Genomic DNA, 17,279 nt, shown 5'->3' with positions numbered 1-17,279 from the left:
TAGCTGAGACAATCTCTCACACTGCTCTGATCTAGAATGATTAACCTCAACTGGGAAGCAACCTATTTTGTCCTTTGTGCTAATTTTCATTCATTCATTGGAAAGGATTTAGGACAGACTAGAGGACTAGGAAATGGAGGCCGCAGATGTATTTACTGAGTCACACTGTTTTAGGAATTGCAGAATCGTGCAGCAAACAAATCAGGAAATTCTGGAGCTTGTAGATTCTGACTGGGGGAGACAGCCAGTACACAACCAAACAGATATAAATACAGCCGTGGTAAGTGTTACAAAGCAAACAAAGCAGGGTGGAGAAACCAGAAGTTTCAGGGTGGAAAGAGGTCAGTGAAAGAATCCACGAAAAAGAACATTTGCCCAGAGACCACAAGGAGGTGAGAGGGCAAGCTCTGCATTTATCTAGGGGGAAATGCAAGAGAGGAAACAGCCAGAAAAGACTCCAGGGAGGCAAAAAGAGCAAGTAGGAGACAGGTGTAAAAATACAGGTAAAGACAGGTGGACAGTGACATGTGTCTGGGTGTTAGTGCGGTGAAGACTGGACAGGGCATGTGACCAAGGAGGGAAAGTAAGGCTAACTCCCATCAGCTGGAGGAATGGTGTCTAGACACGGAAGAATGAAGTCAGGGCACACATGATTGGAGATGGAAACTTGGAAGCTGTCAGTGCGTCTGTGAGGTTTAAATCTTGACACTAGGTGAGGCTATCAAGACACCCCGGGAGTTTATGCAGAGAGAAAGATCTGCGCGTTAAGCCTTGGGATGCTCTTAACAACACAAGGCCTGGCTGATGAGAAATGGGCAAAGGAATCTGGAAAGGAGAGTTCAGGGAGACAACACAAAACCATGAGAAAATCCTGCCCTGGAAACCAAGTGCAAGAAGCGCTGGTTACTAGGAGTAGGTGGTGGCCGATAGACTAAAAATTCTTCTGATGCACCGAGATGAAGATTGGGAAAAGAACAAAGACTTGGAACCAGGAGTTCAGGAGTTGTGAGCACAGAAGGCTGGCTGGAAAGCAATTAGGACAGACGTGGTGCAAGCAGACATATTCAAAGTGGGCGTGGTTGTTTTATTTTTAAAAAGATGGCATGAAGCTACACAATGGCATGTGGTTTTAGGATAGCAGACAGGGCTACTCAGAAAAACCTACCAACACGGAATCTGGAAAGATCCTTTAGGACTACTGTGTCCAGCTGACTTGTTCTCTAAATGAGAAGTCAAAAGCCCAGGGGGACTAAGGCACTCGCCAAAGTTGCCCAGCCAGTTAAGAGTGGAGCCAAAGCTAGAATCCAAGGGCTCTGGTTCCCAGCTCAACGCACTGCACGCTGTACAATCTGCATTCACCCGATTTGAGTTTTGTGAATTAGCAAATGAATGTAATAAAATCAAGGACTCTGCACTATGAAGTGTATTTTGTTCATTTACTTTGACAAGGGTAGTTCAGCTTCAATTATTTATGTAACTTGATAGTATACACAGGAGAGTGCTCTGTGGTATATTTAGGGAGAGTAATGAATTTCTTCTAACCCAGCCTTTCACTTGCTTCTCTGCAATTAAATCTCGGTGAAAAAGTGGGGCAAGGCTGTTGGGGTTTCAGGACAGAGGGAGAAGGACAGGGTGTCACCAGACTCAGACAACTTTAACTGTCAGATCCCCAGGGAACTGCATCATTTTTTTGTGCTTGATGCTTTTATGAGTTCTTCTTTGATGACACGCTAAAACAATACTTCTAAATCTTGGCATTAGGTAACTACCAAATGCTTATAGTCTTAATGTGCTTCCACATCGATTTTGAACATAAGCTGGATTTTCTCATACCAAAAGCAGGGCTGTCACCCTTGAGAGTTTCCAGTTCTGTCACCCCCACCCCCACCAGTTCCTCAGTCTGGCCCATCCAGATATCTGCCTTCTACAGCTGTTCCTCGGTGACAACTGCTCTATGGGACACCATGCTGCACAGACGGTGTGGGATATTCTGCAGTCACAGTGTGACCCATGGGGGCTCCAGTCCGCTTGCTTAAATCTATCAGTTAAAACTCCCCAAGGGAAATCTGTTTAGATGAACCCCTGGACTCCATAAAAGCACTTGCTCATGGGTCCCTCTCTCTTTCTACCTGTGCTCCTAGACCCCGGTGTGTGTGTGGCCTCAGGCATGCTGCCTCCCTTTAGGGATGTGGCTAACATTTCACACCGTGATTGTCTCACTGGAGCTATGCCCCTGAGCTGCTCCCAACCCTGAGTTCTGCAGAGCAACCTGTGCCGGTGGGCCCCCTGCAACTGCTCTTCTGTCTGGGCCTCTGGTGGCTGCTGGGGAAGGGTAGATACCATCTATATTGATGAAGAAACTGGAAGTTGTATTTAAAACAGTAACCTGATGAAGTGTCAAGGTTTAACGAAATAAGAAAGATATATTGTTACATATTCTTCCAAAGCAAATGAAAGTACAGCACAACATATCATATCTCTCTCTCTCTCTCTCTCTCTCTGGCTTTTTGAGACAGGGTTTCACTATGTAGCTTGGGCTGGCCTTCAACTCACCCAAGCTCGTCTCAAACTCACAGCAGTCCTCCTGCCTCAGCCTCCTGAGTGCTGGGGTTACAGGTGTGCACCACCATGCCCGACCTACCATCTCCTTTTTCTACTAACCTATGGAATGGCTGCAGTGTTACATGTTCCCTAGGCTCCAATAACATGCACGCTCATCATACAGCGTATGGCACAGCAGAGCAGGCCCACCAGGCTGGAGCCCACTATGAACTTATTTTTGTTCCTGACCCTCTTCTTTCAATCCAGGTTCAGTTCTACCCTGTGTAAGTACTGTACTTGAGTGCAGTGGACAGTACTTAAACAACGTTAGGAGTGATCTTACGGAACGAGAATACCACAGACTCAGTTATGACACTGGCCCAAGTCATGTGTTCACGCCCTGAATCCTAATGTGTTGATATTTGGAAATAGGGCCACTGGGAGGTGATAAGGGTTGCATGACGTCAAAGAATGGAACACTCACGATGGGATGAGCTGCTTTGTAAGGAAAGCAAGAGAGAAATGCTCTCTCCACTTGTGAGGACACAGTGAGGTGCCCTGCTGACAGCCAGGAGACAGTCCTCACCAGCAACCAGATCTGCTGGTGCCTTCCTCTGGGACTTCCCACCCTTCCAACCGTGAGGAATGAATGCTTTTGTTTAAGCCACGCACTCTAAGGTTTCCCATCATAGCATCTGTGTAGATGAAGGCCGTGAGGTTCCCAGGACTGAGAGTCTCAACCTGGGTTGCTAGGACAATTTGTTTATTGGTTCTGCAACGCCTCTTCCAGGGCGACCTCCTTCCGAATCTCCCTGAAAGCGAAGCATGTCAGGGTTCTGCTGCTGCTGCTGCCATTTGCCAGTGAACTTTTACAAGACTCTACACTAATGCGAAGTTTAAATTTAAGAATTTTGAAGATTTCTAAATACATTCTGCAAAATATTAGCCCAGACAACAGAGTCATGAAAACCAGTCATTTTACTCAAAGGAATGAATTCCCGAAGTCTCTGGAGTCTAGGAATTCTTTGTTTTGTAAACATGTTTACAAATATAGCCACGTTGGTTGTTGTAAATGGAAAAGACTAGAGTACTTAATACTGGGATTGTCCTTCCTTGTGACTGGATTTATGCTTCATAATGATTATCTTTGGGATACAGAAAAAGCATTTCTGTAACTCAAAATTGTTACTGGAGGCATTCAGTAGAACCTTGCTTTAAAAATATAATGATTTTTCATCTTTATTCTCCCCCCTTCAAAAGGCTTCGCTGCTCCTGATGTTTAACGTTATGCAAAGACGTGTTTCTGCCAATGAATATCGCCTTATGGTTATGCTTCTGCAAATAGCCTGCTGTGAGCTGATAAAGGGATTAATGCAGCCAAAATTCTTAATCTGTGAAATTACAAATTAAATTCTCATATTAAAAATACCACCCTGAGGTATTTTTTGTGGTTTTAATTCCCCTCCGGTGTTCTGCATACATTGTGCTTGTTAATGACAGGGACAAGGCTGTCTCCGTTGGTAGCCTGCTGCCGAGTGATAATGTGGAGGCATTTACCCACTGATAGAAACTGGATTTAACCACTGGCTGATAAACTAAGTGGCAAGTGGGTAATAAGTCCATATTAACAGAAAAGTAGTACTACAGAGTTCAGAATCCAGAGACCATCAAAATCCTGGCTTAAACTCAATCATCAAGTCAGATGGGATTGAGACGTCAGGAAGTAGGGGCAATAGCAAGTTGTACCTTATGCTACACAGGGAAAACAAATCACAGGTCTGAGTGTGACGAGCCATAAACTAATGAACCTATTTGCGTCATTTTCTTTTTCAGGCTAGGAAGACATGTCACCAATTCACAGAAATTTTTCCTTCAATTTTTCAAAAATTGGGGACCATTTGTTTTTGTTATTATCAGTGAGTGGACATTCAAAAAGAAAACATGACAATATAGAGTAAATATGAACTAGGAATATGTGAAAGGTTAATAAGGATTTGCTAAGCATACAGAGTAGTAGGTTGCTATAACTATAGTCACTTTAGGGTAAAAAAACAGTAGTTGAAAATAAGTGTGAGATATCAAAAAAGATTGTAGGTAGGAATACTCGAGTTGTTACTTGAGATTTAGTTCTAAAACAAAGGGTTACTGCTAAGGAAAATTCAATACTGCAATGTGATAGAAAACATTCTAAGATTCTAGAGATAAAGAAAATAACTTTGGTTTACTATTAATGATGTACAAGGATTAATAAATATATTATAAACATTTATGTATATAGGTACTATGTTCTTTTTAAAGCAACCAGAAAAGAGTATAAGACAAAATATCCCCAATGGGGATTTGGGGAGAATGTTTCACCACTGAATCAAAATATTTCTACTGCAATAGTATTTTGCAAAATTTCACAAAAATTCTGTTTCACACTTGGAAAGAAAGCTTAGATCCTCCCAGCCATAAATCCTCCCCCAAATATTTTAAATGTAATTGAAAAAGCCTGTATAAATACGAACGCTTTTGTAAAAACAAAACAAAAATCCACCCAGGAATGTGCTTTGTTTTAAAAGATACAGAGAAGAGCTGTCTGTAAAAATACCAAGAGCTTATGTAGTTAAAATGAATTACATGTCTTCAGTTCTTACACGTCAATTCAGTGCATTAGCCAATGGCCAACTCTGTTCTTGAGCTCACTGTATAGCGGACCTTTTTTTAAGGTTACTGTTACAACCAAGATGGTCTCTGAGAATCAAACAGGAATAAATCATTTCTTCTCTGTGTACTGCAGCCAGTTAAAATAGTACTGCATGCATAAAGTACTAAATATGTAAATCATATTTTCCTTTCCCTTTATGACTGCTCAGATCAGTTTTTGGACACATACATAATCAAATACAAAGACATGCAACTGCAGACTGCAGAGTAGAGATAGCAAGAGAGGAATCCATTTTCTCCCTGTGTCTGGTAAGCTAGCGATTGAATGGCAGGATTCCACTAAATATATACACATGATCGCCCTCCCCTCCTCTCACGCAGCACATGCTCTTTCTCTCTCTCTCCACACACACATGCACACACACCTACGTGTGTCATGCACACACATACACAGCTTCTTATGCATCTTGTACACAGACGACAAAGTGCTTTGGTTGCACATTGCAGAGGTGTCATACTCACTATCAGTCAGTTCCCATAGCCGCGGGGGCAGGTCACTGAAATACTCGTGGCTCAGGGCAGCCTGTGCAGACAGTCTGTTCTTTGGGGAACACTGTAGGAGCTTGGAGGCCAGATCCTCTGCATGATTCACATAGCTGAGCCTAAGAACACAAACAAAAAAAGAGACAAATCAGACCAACGAGGAAAATCCACCACATAATTTTTCTGTACTTCAATTTATTCCTGGTCAGGAAAACAACCTAAATTACCTGCTGAAAATAAACAGGCAGAATTCACTGGTTGCTAGAATATCTGTTACTCCAAACTGACTTTTGCTCTAGATACCCTAGTACTGTATCACTGATTTAACATATTTCTACTGTAAGCAAAGGGTTGATACTTTCAGAACGGCTAAAACTAAGGCTGGAGGTAAAATATTTCAAAAGACAATTTATTAAATAGTTGTCCACAGAATCTATGTATTATATGCACATCTGGATATGGTTATAGTAAATTAGTACCAAACAGGAAAATTACAATGCATCTGCTAGGTTGATCAAGCCGTTAAAGAGAATAAAAAATAATATAAAAATCATTAGAAATGATACAGAGCTTCAGTAGACAAGATGGTAGGAATTCATCAATGGTTGCTATATTGCATATTGTTGTCTTCAAATTAGTTGTTCATCTTGCATTCTTACATCCGTAATCTGAGCAACTTCGCTGAAGATAACAGTATGAAATATAATAACCACTGTTAATTCTTATCATTCTGTTTTGAAACCCTGTATCATTTTTATTGTTTTTGCTGTGTTTTGTTTTTGTCTATGCTGTTGCTATTTTGTTATTGTTTTTTCTTATTCTCTGTAAAATAAAAAGAATAATCACCTAAAAAATGCAACTGCTAATAAATTCTCTAGTTACTAAAATTACTTTCCCTCTAAGAATTTACGTTTTCTTGCAATGAATACAAAATTACTGAAACAAGTACCCTATCAAATATCAACTATCATAATATTAACCTACAGGTTAACAAAAGGGGACATTCTTAAATGATATGGGACTGAATCAATTCAAGATGACCTTTAAAACAACAGTAGATAGCAAATATGTGTCTCAAGATTATCGAAAAAAGGATAGAAGTAAAGTCTTTCATGTGGCATAAGCTTTCAAATGGTTCGCAGCACTGCTTAGTCCAGCCCAGCCCTGCTTTTTACGGAATTGCTATTTCTCTGTTCCCAGCAATCAAACACGGATAATTAACATAAAAATGATAATAAAGAGTATTCTTGACAATGGCTACCATTTATGGATGGTTGAACATATTAGACACCTTCCCCGGGCATTTCTCACATTATAGTCAAGTAACAGTCCCAATTTAATAGAGATGGGAGGTAAAGAGGAGGTAAAGAAGTGGGTGTGGATTGCTGAATTAACAATCCATGTTCTTTTGAGACTTTTAGCCCTGGGTCCCTAAATTTCTAGAATACAGCCCAATGCATGCAGTGACTCTCAGACGCAGACAGAAGTGGTGAAGGAAAGTTGCTTCTCCCAGTACTATAAAAAAATGCCTCAAAGCCACCGAACACATAATTAGCCAAAACCCATCTTTTCTCAATGGCCAACACAATTTGCAAGCAGCTCTTTAGGACTGACTTTAAATTGTTACGGGGTAGGGCAGTCAGGATTGAGGAAGAGAAAAGCAGGTAAAGAATTTACACAGAGAAAGGGAGAAAGCAAAGAAAAATATTACTCCACAGATCCAGACTAACAGACCTCTTTGTTTTCATAGTGAAGGTCTCACAGTCTAGCTCAGTGTTTAGTTGCTGCAATGTTGTGTGGGTTCTTTTGTTTGTTTGTTTGTTTTGTTTACAAATGGACCAACAGACTGGTTTTAAATGCCTGAGTAAAGAGAGATTGGGCCATGTGAATGGAAACATTCTTAAAATTCTTCACAATCCCCCTGCCACCGTTCAAATTATTTCTTCCTCTTCCCAAGACTTCCTTGAAATTACAAACTTTTCATTCATGTTTAAATAATTAAACACAAAATTTAAGATGGACTTCATGGCAAGCACTGCACTTATATTGAATGTACAGTTTATATATAATCTTGATGAGCACTACACTCATACAATTTTATATAGATTTGATAAAGTAAAACAGTGCTAGATTGGGGCTGGATCTAAGTTTTAGGTCTAGCACAATTTTTAATAAGTGAATATATAGTAAATATATATTAATTATACATGACATGCATAATATATATTAAACATAATTAGTTAAAAGGAGCAAGAAATATTGTTAAGCACCAAAACTGTATGCTGTTATTGTGCATGGATAAGAAGAGGAAGGTATGCTGGGTGCAGTGGTGCACGCCTATAATCCCAGCACTCCAGCGGCTGAGGCAGGAGGATCCTTGCAAGTGTGGGACCAGCCTGGGCTACAAAGTGAGCTCAAGGCCAGCCTGAACTTCATAGCGAGACCCTGTCTCAAAAAGACAAAAAAAAAAAAAAAAAAGGAAAAAGAAGAAGAGGAAGAAGAAGAAGGGCGGCGGGAGGAGGAGGAGGACAAGGACGAGGAGGACGAGGACAAGGACGACGAGGAGAAAAGGAAGGTGATTGAACACTCGGTGTACGAGTATTAAACACTAAATTCATTACTTTAGAACACACAAAATACAAAACCACACGTATTATTTTTGATCTTAGTTTTCTTATCTACTGAATAAGAATGATAAATCACCTGTGTCTGCAGTTCTTTCAACAATGAATCACACATGAATCACTGCTTTGAAGAACTATAAATATTCATAGTTGTACCTTTGGTTTTGCAATAGATTGTTGATTACATTTAAGTGTAATATGTATGTTTACATAGAGCAGATTCACCAGTGTAAGAGAGCCCACCCCAACTGACTAAATTTTAATGTTCATGAAATAACCACATTTTTGTTATATTTAGTTCACACAAAATATATAAATTATTATAAAAAATTTTAGTTTAGGAATTCTATTTCCTCACTTGCATTTTTAAAAACTTATTTTACTCCACTGTTCCCCAGGCATTTTTAACATAACAGTCTTTGTCACTGTTAGAACCATTTTTTGCATCCACTTCAGTTGTGTGAGGTATGACGCTTTTGAAAATCCATGTATAATATCCTAATTAGAAATTTTATCTGAAGTCTTGGGTGTTCCTTATCAGATTTTTAGAATGACTGTGTTGTCAATCTCCCATTGCTATGACACATGTTTTCAACTTTTCCTTGTAAAGTCTAGCAATTTTTGTTTTATAAATTGTAAGGCTGGGTAATTATAGCTTTGTGGTGTAAATCTTTACACTGCGATATTTTTCCATCTTGAATAAAACTAAGTTAACATTCATTTTTTTCCTCATACTAATTTAATGACCTCATATTTCTTTTGTTTAGTATTTCCCTGCCACAGCTTTTGTCACCTGCCCACTTTTAGTGTTTTATGTACTGTGATGGTTATGCTTGGTTGTATCAACCTAACTGGTTTGGGAGCCAGGGGATTGGTGCGGCACATGTCTGCGTGTGTCTGGGTGAATTATGGGAGTGGGACCTTGGGTACTACATCTGGTCCCGTTCCCCTGCTCTGCTTCCCAGATGCCAAGAACTAAATGTATTTGCTCCACCACCTCCTTCCGCTATGATCTTTCTGTCTTAGGGCAGCTGACTATGGACTGAATCTCCCTGAAGTATGAGCCAAATTAAACCTGTCCTCCTTTAAGCTATGGGCATCTGGTATTGTGTCCAGCATCGAGAAAGTTGATTAATATATATACTTAACCTTAAGGTGCCTCTTTCATAAATATTATTTAGCTTGGCTTGATTTTTATCCAATTAAACAATCCTTATTTTGTAAGAAAGTCCATTTACAGTTTGTGATTCCTGGTCTATTTGGAACCTGCTATCAACCCAATTTTGCATTCAAATATTTTATCCTCCTTTACATTTTTCCTACCTCCTTTCAAACTGAGTTTAAAATTCAACATCTTCTATCTTCTATTTTAAAAGTCATACATTACATTTCCATGTACTTAGTGGCTACTCTGAACTCTTCTATTTTTTTTTTTTCATTATTTCCTCAGATGTTTAGTATGTTTTTATAAGCTGGTGGACACTCACAAATTATTTCTTACATCACATAAAAAAACACAATCTAGATAGTATATACATATGATTAAACTAACATTTATATATATAGTCATTTTATTAATTACATAATAAAACAAATGATTAAATATGCAAAGATTAAGTTACTCAGCTTAGTAGGCATATAACATATGCATCTTCTAAATTCATCAACAGAAACCCACTTTTTTTGCAAGAGGTTGGGAAGAGGAGGGAAAAAAAAAATCACACTGCTAACAAAAATAGCTGGTAAACAACTTCCAAGAAATGTAGAAAAAAAATTACAGGATTTTTAAAAAGGTTATTATTAAGAATTATATTAGGTATAACCACAAAACTTGTCTACCTTAAAAATATTTATGAAATTAAAGGACATTTATCCTGCAGAAAGCAAACTCATTTTGCTAAAAATAACAGCTCACTCCAACTCTTTCTTCAGGCCCTCTCTTTCAAGTTGCACCCTAAAGTGCAAACATTAAATTAACTTTAGGACTTTTTTGTTTGGAGGCATTAAAGATAATGTGCTTCTGTACAATGTGGACTTTCCATGAACTTTTCCACCATGGTTTGTGATTTCCAAAATGGAAGTTTTCATAATAGCACAAAATGAAATTTATAGAAAGACATTAAGCAGTCATCATAAGACTTGGACAAAAGCCAACAAAACCAATGTTTACACAACCTAATGTATACTGTTTCAAATGTGGAAGATATAAAATAGCATGCAAATAGCTATATAGGTCCTACTAGCAGAGTTTGAAATGATGGAGGGAATAAACCACAGGTCTACCCCAGGATTATTCTCAGTTCCTGGGATTTTAATGCTGTATGATAAGGAAAATGTACAGGGACTGTGCTGAGTACTGTAACACCCAATCTCTCTACATTTGTTATGTACTGGTAAGATTCTGGCATGGGAATGGATCTGAAGAAGACAAACTGATACTGCATGATTACAGGAGAAGTTAGTTGATATAAAGGGTAAGCATATTTTAAATGATGCTATCTTAGTTACCATCTCATCACTGACACACAATACTCAACACTTGTAACTCCAAGGAGGAAAGACTTATTTTGTTTCACAATCTGAAGAGGTTTCAGCTCACAGTCAGCTGGCTCCAACGCAGGATGGCATGGCAGAGGAGAAAGAGCTCACGGCATGGTAGCAGGAAACAGAGAGAAATCAAGGGTGGTGGGAGGGAAATAGATATACATTCTTCCAAGCCATGCTCCCAGTGACCCACCTCCTCCAACCAAGCTTTCCTCCTATCACATTTATAAACATCACCAGATTAATTCACTGATGTGTATCCCGATCACCTCTTCAAAGCTCGACCTATGAGGGCTGCAGCTATAGCTCATTGGCACAGCACCTGCCTGGCAAGTGTGAGGTTGTGAGTTCGATCATGGTACCAAAAAAAAGCTCCATCTATGAGTGCATGAAGTTTTGAGGGGTCATCTAGATATAAACCATAACAGCTGCATAACAAACATGTTTCACTATATTATGCATACCAGGCTGATTATAATTCAAACACAGAAACTGCAATTCTGTCAGGTTTGAGGGCTGGTGAACCCGCTTACATGTAGGCTTATGGAAATTTAATTGGGCTTTTCACCATTAAGCCTATATGCATGATAACCTTAGTTCTGTCTTAAGCTCCATTTCCAAGGCAATGGCATCACACACACGTTTTATTGATTATTACAACTGTTTCTATGATTACTGGTATCTACAAAGGGCAAATGTACTTTAGGACCATATTTCTCCAAATACAAAAGTTAAATTCCACTCCACTTTTGTCTTGTGAACTTCACGGCATCTTCTTATTTCATTCTATATTCAATTAATGGCAGGGCAGCAAGCACTAGACCTCTCCAAGGCCTATGACACAGTGGACAGCAGTACAAGAGCCAGGTTTCCAGGGATTTTCTTTTTCTGAGACATTATCAGGTATCCAGGTTGGTTAGATGGCTGGCCATCATCAGATGACCAGTGTATAACCAGAGCCTTGCTTATCAGGACAGCAGTGTTATGAGTCACCCACACATTCTCAGCACTGTGGCTAACACCAGCCTTTTAAAGTTTATATGCATTCAAGGTCATGCCAGCTGGATTATTCTGTGTGTGACTTCACAGAAGCAGACTGGTTCATTTGAGTCATGTGAGTTAAAAAGCACTCTACGGGATTATTATTTAAGGATTAAAGGAATTTGAATACAGAAGTGATGTAAAAGAAGGTGAAATCTACACCTCAGGGTAGTGCGCTTGAAACCCTCAGCACTTTGGGGATGAAGCTGGAGCAAACGGAAGTGAAAGGAGCCTCCCGGGGGGCTCAGTGAGTCTTTAATCCAGTAACGAGGAAAGAGAAAAGAGGTTCCCCCAGGTTTACCCATCTAGGTCACAGCTCTTAGAAAACGCTTTCCTTATTTTAATTCAACCCCCTCATCCATGTCCTACTTAACGTCTCTCATGGTGCTTCCTGGTAAGATAGTAATGACCCGACGCGTGTGCACGTGTGTGTGCACATGTGGATGTGTGTATCTATGTAAGTCATACTGAGCGTCTGGCAGGATTCTCCACTGCCCTTCAGAATGTGGCAAATGTGTGAGCAACACCACCACGGACCTGTGCCCTGCAGCTGGTGGTGGTCTTTCTTGAGGCAGACTGGCTTTGTGTTTTTAATGACCTTTCCACGCTTCTACAGAAATCTCTGTAATTTGTATCTTTACCCTCAGGTCTCTCAGCGGATGATTCAACTTTTTTAACACTGGACTTTGACCAAAGTTTAAAAAATTTTTATTGTTATTAGCCTGTCAAACAATTCAAGAATATGACGATGCTTTAATTCTAATGACATTAGTCCCATCTCACTATTTTATTTCTATTTTTAAAGATTATTATTACTACTAATTATTGTTATTATGGTTGTTGCTGTTGATGTTGTTATTACTTGTTATTGTCATTATTAACACCTACTGCTGTTATTTATTATTCTATTTATTTGTGTTTACTATTTATAAAAGTCTTCCCTTTTATGCTTCAGATAGTCCTGCCAAGATTTTTTTTGTACTTGAATCAGAAACCACAGAAATTCTTTCCATGAAGACTGCGTGATGGTAAAACTCTGTTTTATTTTCATATAGACTGAGAGTTTGGCTCATGTATCATTCCACATCCAGATTAAAGAGTTCTCCCTTTAGCCTTTGAAGATACTATTCCATTGGCTTCCATCATTGCTTTGTATTTATTTTTTATTGGTGTTTTTTCGTGCCCTTCCTCCTCTTCTGAGTTCTGCGATTGCAAGGTAAGGTGTTTTATTTAGCCTGCTTACAACTCACTGTGTTCTCCCCAACATGATCTCATGCTTGGTTAATACCGACCTGTGGGAATCCTCAAGATCCTGGATCAGGAGTATATTTTTTGCTTCTGCCAAGATGGGGCTCTCTCAAGACCTACGACTCCAAGTTCTTGCTGTTGGCTTCTGAGACCCAGCAAGTCTTGTAAATTTAAACAAAATCTGCGGGAATTCTCAGGGGCGACTTTTATCCCCACTTAGAGCAAAGGCTGCTGTATACAACTGTCCTTGCAATCTCTTTTTGCTGGAAGTAGATCTGTGTTAACCCAGCCTATTGAAACTGCTTATGACACTGAAGCTCATTACTGTGCTTTGAGGGTCTTCACTCCATGTGGAAAATCTCAATTCCTATGTCCTGTCTTTCTCAGTCCTACGGGTATGTTCTCACAACCCTACTATAGATAGCAACTCCACGGCATCTACAATGCTAGCATTGTTCAGCGTTCTGCATCCCTTTCTTGGATACCCTAGAGATCTGACTTACTGTCTTTTTGGATGCATTTGCTGTATCTGATTTAGCACTGTCGGTGATTTTTAATGGTAGTAAAGAGAGACCCTCACAGGTAGGAATTCACACTCTGCATAACTTAATTAGCATAAAATCATGTATATCTATAATGTTTAGATCTTTCTTCAGAGAACAATCACTAAATTGGTATTGATTCCTTGACTCCCCCCATCCCATCTATTTCTTTAGGTATCCTCTACTTAGGCTCAAAAACTACCTGTCTGAAGTTGATTCAGGCTATTGTTTCTTTACTGAACAACTCTGAGATGAATCTCAAATACATTACCCTAAGTGAAGAAGATAAAGGCTATGCAGCTCTGTCTGTTTGTCTGTCTATCTATCTTTCCATTTATATGACAATTCAGAAAAGCCAAAATTAGAGAAACAGAAAATTGATCAGTGGAGGCCACAGAGCATAAGAACTGGAGAACCTTTCTGGATGTCTCTGTATCTTGATCTTTAAAGATAAACACTGGGCCATTTGACGTGGCAGGGTCAGAGAGTCTATCAAGGACATTTGAAAAGGGGGCTGTTTAGAGAGATGGAGTGCTACAGATCTTGCACAAGGAACATTCAAGCACTAAGGGTAGAGATTTGTCCTGAAGTGGCTGAAGTCAGGACTTCCCACATGTTAAGGGGATTCTCAGTAATGCCTCAGTGGATCTTCTGACAAATCAGGAGACACCCTTACAAATGGTGGGGTCCTCCTCCTCTAGATTTTAGTGCTCTGTTTAGGTCACACAGTGGTGATCCACCTCAAACTAATATGTCTGTGCCATCAAGACAGTGAAGGTATACTCAGCAAGTCAAGAAGCCAGGCAGCTATCATGGCATCAGAACACCTATTCCGTCCACATTCATTTTTTTTTTTAAATAAAAAAAAGAAAAGAAAAAGACACTGTTTGTTGCTTATAGAAACTCCTTAGGAAAAAGTTGAGAAATTTTAAAATTATAAATCAAGATGACAAGAGATAAACAATTCTTACCAAACTAATAAAGTATGGAGAGAATCACACAAATAATTTTCAAATAATATGGAATTTTCTGCATTTTCAAGTCCTTATCCAACACACACATGCACACACATACACACACACACACACACACACACACACCTACTTGCAGGGGGGTGCACTTTTCTTGCACTTTTAATAAAAGCCAGGAAAGATAACATGAGTACCAAAACGTAATGTTTCCCAATTTGGTGTCTCCCAATTTGCCAGAAAATCCCCTGAATACTGAAGATACCATGAATACTGCACAGGATATTCTCTTTTTCTTTGGAAAGCTCGGTTATTGTACATCAGGAATGAAGACGATGGAACAAATGGTATTTTACTGTTGTTCTAGCTCTCATTTCACATTCTCCAATTTAAGGAGAACTGGATTGTGAACCAAAGGCAGAAGGGTTAGCACAGCTGTACTGGTTTGCCGGAGCCGAGCTACACAGGATCCCCCTTGTCACCAACGAAAGATCAAACAATGTCTTTCATTTCTCTCCAATAAATTTTGCAACTCAATTTGTTTCCAATGCTCACCTAAATTTCTCAGCTTTCCTGAAAACAGATAAAGAGTAAAAGTAAATTACAAGTCCTGTTCTAAACTAAACAAGACTGCCAATGTTGAGAAGAGAGATTTGAAAGTGGAAGGCAAAAATGACAGTGCAAAAAGAGGGTTACTGAGCAAGGCAAGGCAAAGAGGGTTGCTCCTTGCAAGGCATGGTTCCTGGTCCCATGTGGGTGACAATATTTGCTAAATGAATGTTTGCCCTAAGACCAAGGATGTCCATGTAAGTTAAACCTACAGAAGTGTTATCTTACCCAAGAAACAAGAATTTAATCCATCATTTTTTGAGGAAAAGTATCTCATGTTCAAGTCTTGGTACTTAAATTTTCAAAATATACATGCCTGGGAGGATGTCATTCTCTTTGTTCTTTTGAAGTGGGAAAGAAATTGGTCCTTGGCTTCTTGAAGTTACTTCATAAAATAGGCATGTTTTTGTTTTACACTGTACTTCCAAGTGTCCCTCTAAAACTGATGATAGATCTGCTTGTAGAACAACTAAGACAAGTTACATTTTATTGCTAGGGGTCAACTTTATATCTCTATAAAAATCTTCACTGGAATTTATTAATGCTTTAGCTCATCAAACCTCAACACAAAGACAAGGTTTTACTTACTAGAATATACAAAGGAGATACTAATTTCCATATAAAAACTTAAAAGGAAACAGGGTGGAAGAGAAAGTTCTAGAACATTCCTCACTTGCTTTCTATATGGAGATGGACTAGAACTACACACACAATGGGCCTGTGTCTAAAGCATGACTGTATGCAGTGTCTCGCAGAACAACCTCGAGTGATGTGCCGGGTCTCCAGTTTTAGGACTGATTCACAGTATACTTGCCAAAGCGTAAGACTGGGGGTTCTGGATCTTTTCATTTGGCAGTGAGCAGTGTTGACTCTGTGGCAAAGAGGCCAGTATGGGCACTGGCCACAGGATTAACACCCTCATTTCTTGAAAATGATTTGGTTTATTTGAGAATTTTTGCAAAGAGGGGTCAGTCAATGGTCAACCAGAACATAATGGGATCCCTGACAATGGAATAAACTTGGGAAAATAAAGACTAATATACAGAAAGGCTGAGGCCTGTACAATGAGCTTCGCCACACCGGGAGCTGGTCTGCCTGTGGAAATGAGAAGCAGGACTCCTAATTATACTAATAATGAAGACACAGAGCTGCTGATCACTGAGATGTCCTTCGTCAATGCGCTGCTTGTAAAAAAGTAATAATGAGATTCCTCTCTTCAAGATAAACAGATAACATTTTCATATTAGCTTTCATAAGCACGTTGTGGTTTTGCACATGGGAAAATCACTCGATTCTCATTCAGTTATTCTAGTGAAACTGTTTAATGCCACAGTCTCCCTGGCAGACATTCATTCCCATAATTGGTAGCTCTCTTGATTGCCAATGCTATATAATGACAACAGTATTCACGGGCAGCTCTACGGTTTAGGCAATGTTTTCACATGTAGTACTTTATTTGATGCAGATGATCAAAGGGTCATATTTAGAAAGTGGAGAGTACCCAGACTTCTTAAATCTTGGCATCCACTCCACGTCATGCCAAAGATTCACTGTGAAAATGTGTACACTCAAGCTAGACGTTACTTAGTTGATACAGGGGTTACAGGGATATTCTTAGAAGTCTTCCTGAAGGACATCTTCTATTTTTCTGTATTTTTCTCTTTTTATTCTGAACTCTGTGACTATACAGACTACCCTTTCTCTATTCTTAGCACATGTGTTGTCCTGTATGAAATAAAGACCACAGGGAGAGTCCTGTCTTAGCAGGGAGAAGATAAGCAAGGCCCAAAGCCAGTGACACAAATCCACACTGCTAGGTGTCTCTTCCAGATCTGATCCGCCCCCCTATACAGTCACCTCGCAGCCAACTCTACCTGGTGGAAAAGTACAGAAAGTGCTCAAGAGCCGTCAGCAGGATCTGTATGAATCAAGTTTTTGAAAACGCTGGTGCTGAAATTCTTAAAGCTATT

The 17,279-nt window shown here is 39.5% G+C and overlaps 1 protein-coding gene across 3 annotated transcripts in view; it reads right to left on the bottom strand.

The window, feature by feature from the left end:
• Positions 1–17,279, bottom strand: part of Cdk14 (cyclin-dependent kinase 14) — a 548,127-nt gene that overhangs the window by 83,055 nt on the left and 447,793 nt on the right. For all 3 annotated transcript variants that reach the window (XM_005387996.2, XM_005387994.2, XM_013516047.1), the window contains one exon: positions 5,713–5,852. In XM_005387996.2, coding sequence (XP_005388053.1) covers positions 5,713–5,852 — 140 coding nt within the window. The remainder of the gene's footprint in view (positions 1–5,712; positions 5,853–17,279) is intronic.

The sequence above is a fragment of the Chinchilla lanigera genome, unplaced genomic scaffold (genome assembly GCF_000276665.1).
Source record: "Chinchilla lanigera isolate Chin_1 unplaced genomic scaffold, ChiLan1.0 scaffold00031, whole genome shotgun sequence".
Classification (NCBI taxonomy): Eukaryota; Metazoa; Chordata; class Mammalia; order Rodentia; family Chinchillidae; genus Chinchilla; species Chinchilla lanigera.
Note: the sequence above shows the minus strand (reverse complement) of the source record. Positions and strands in the feature narration are given on the sequence as shown.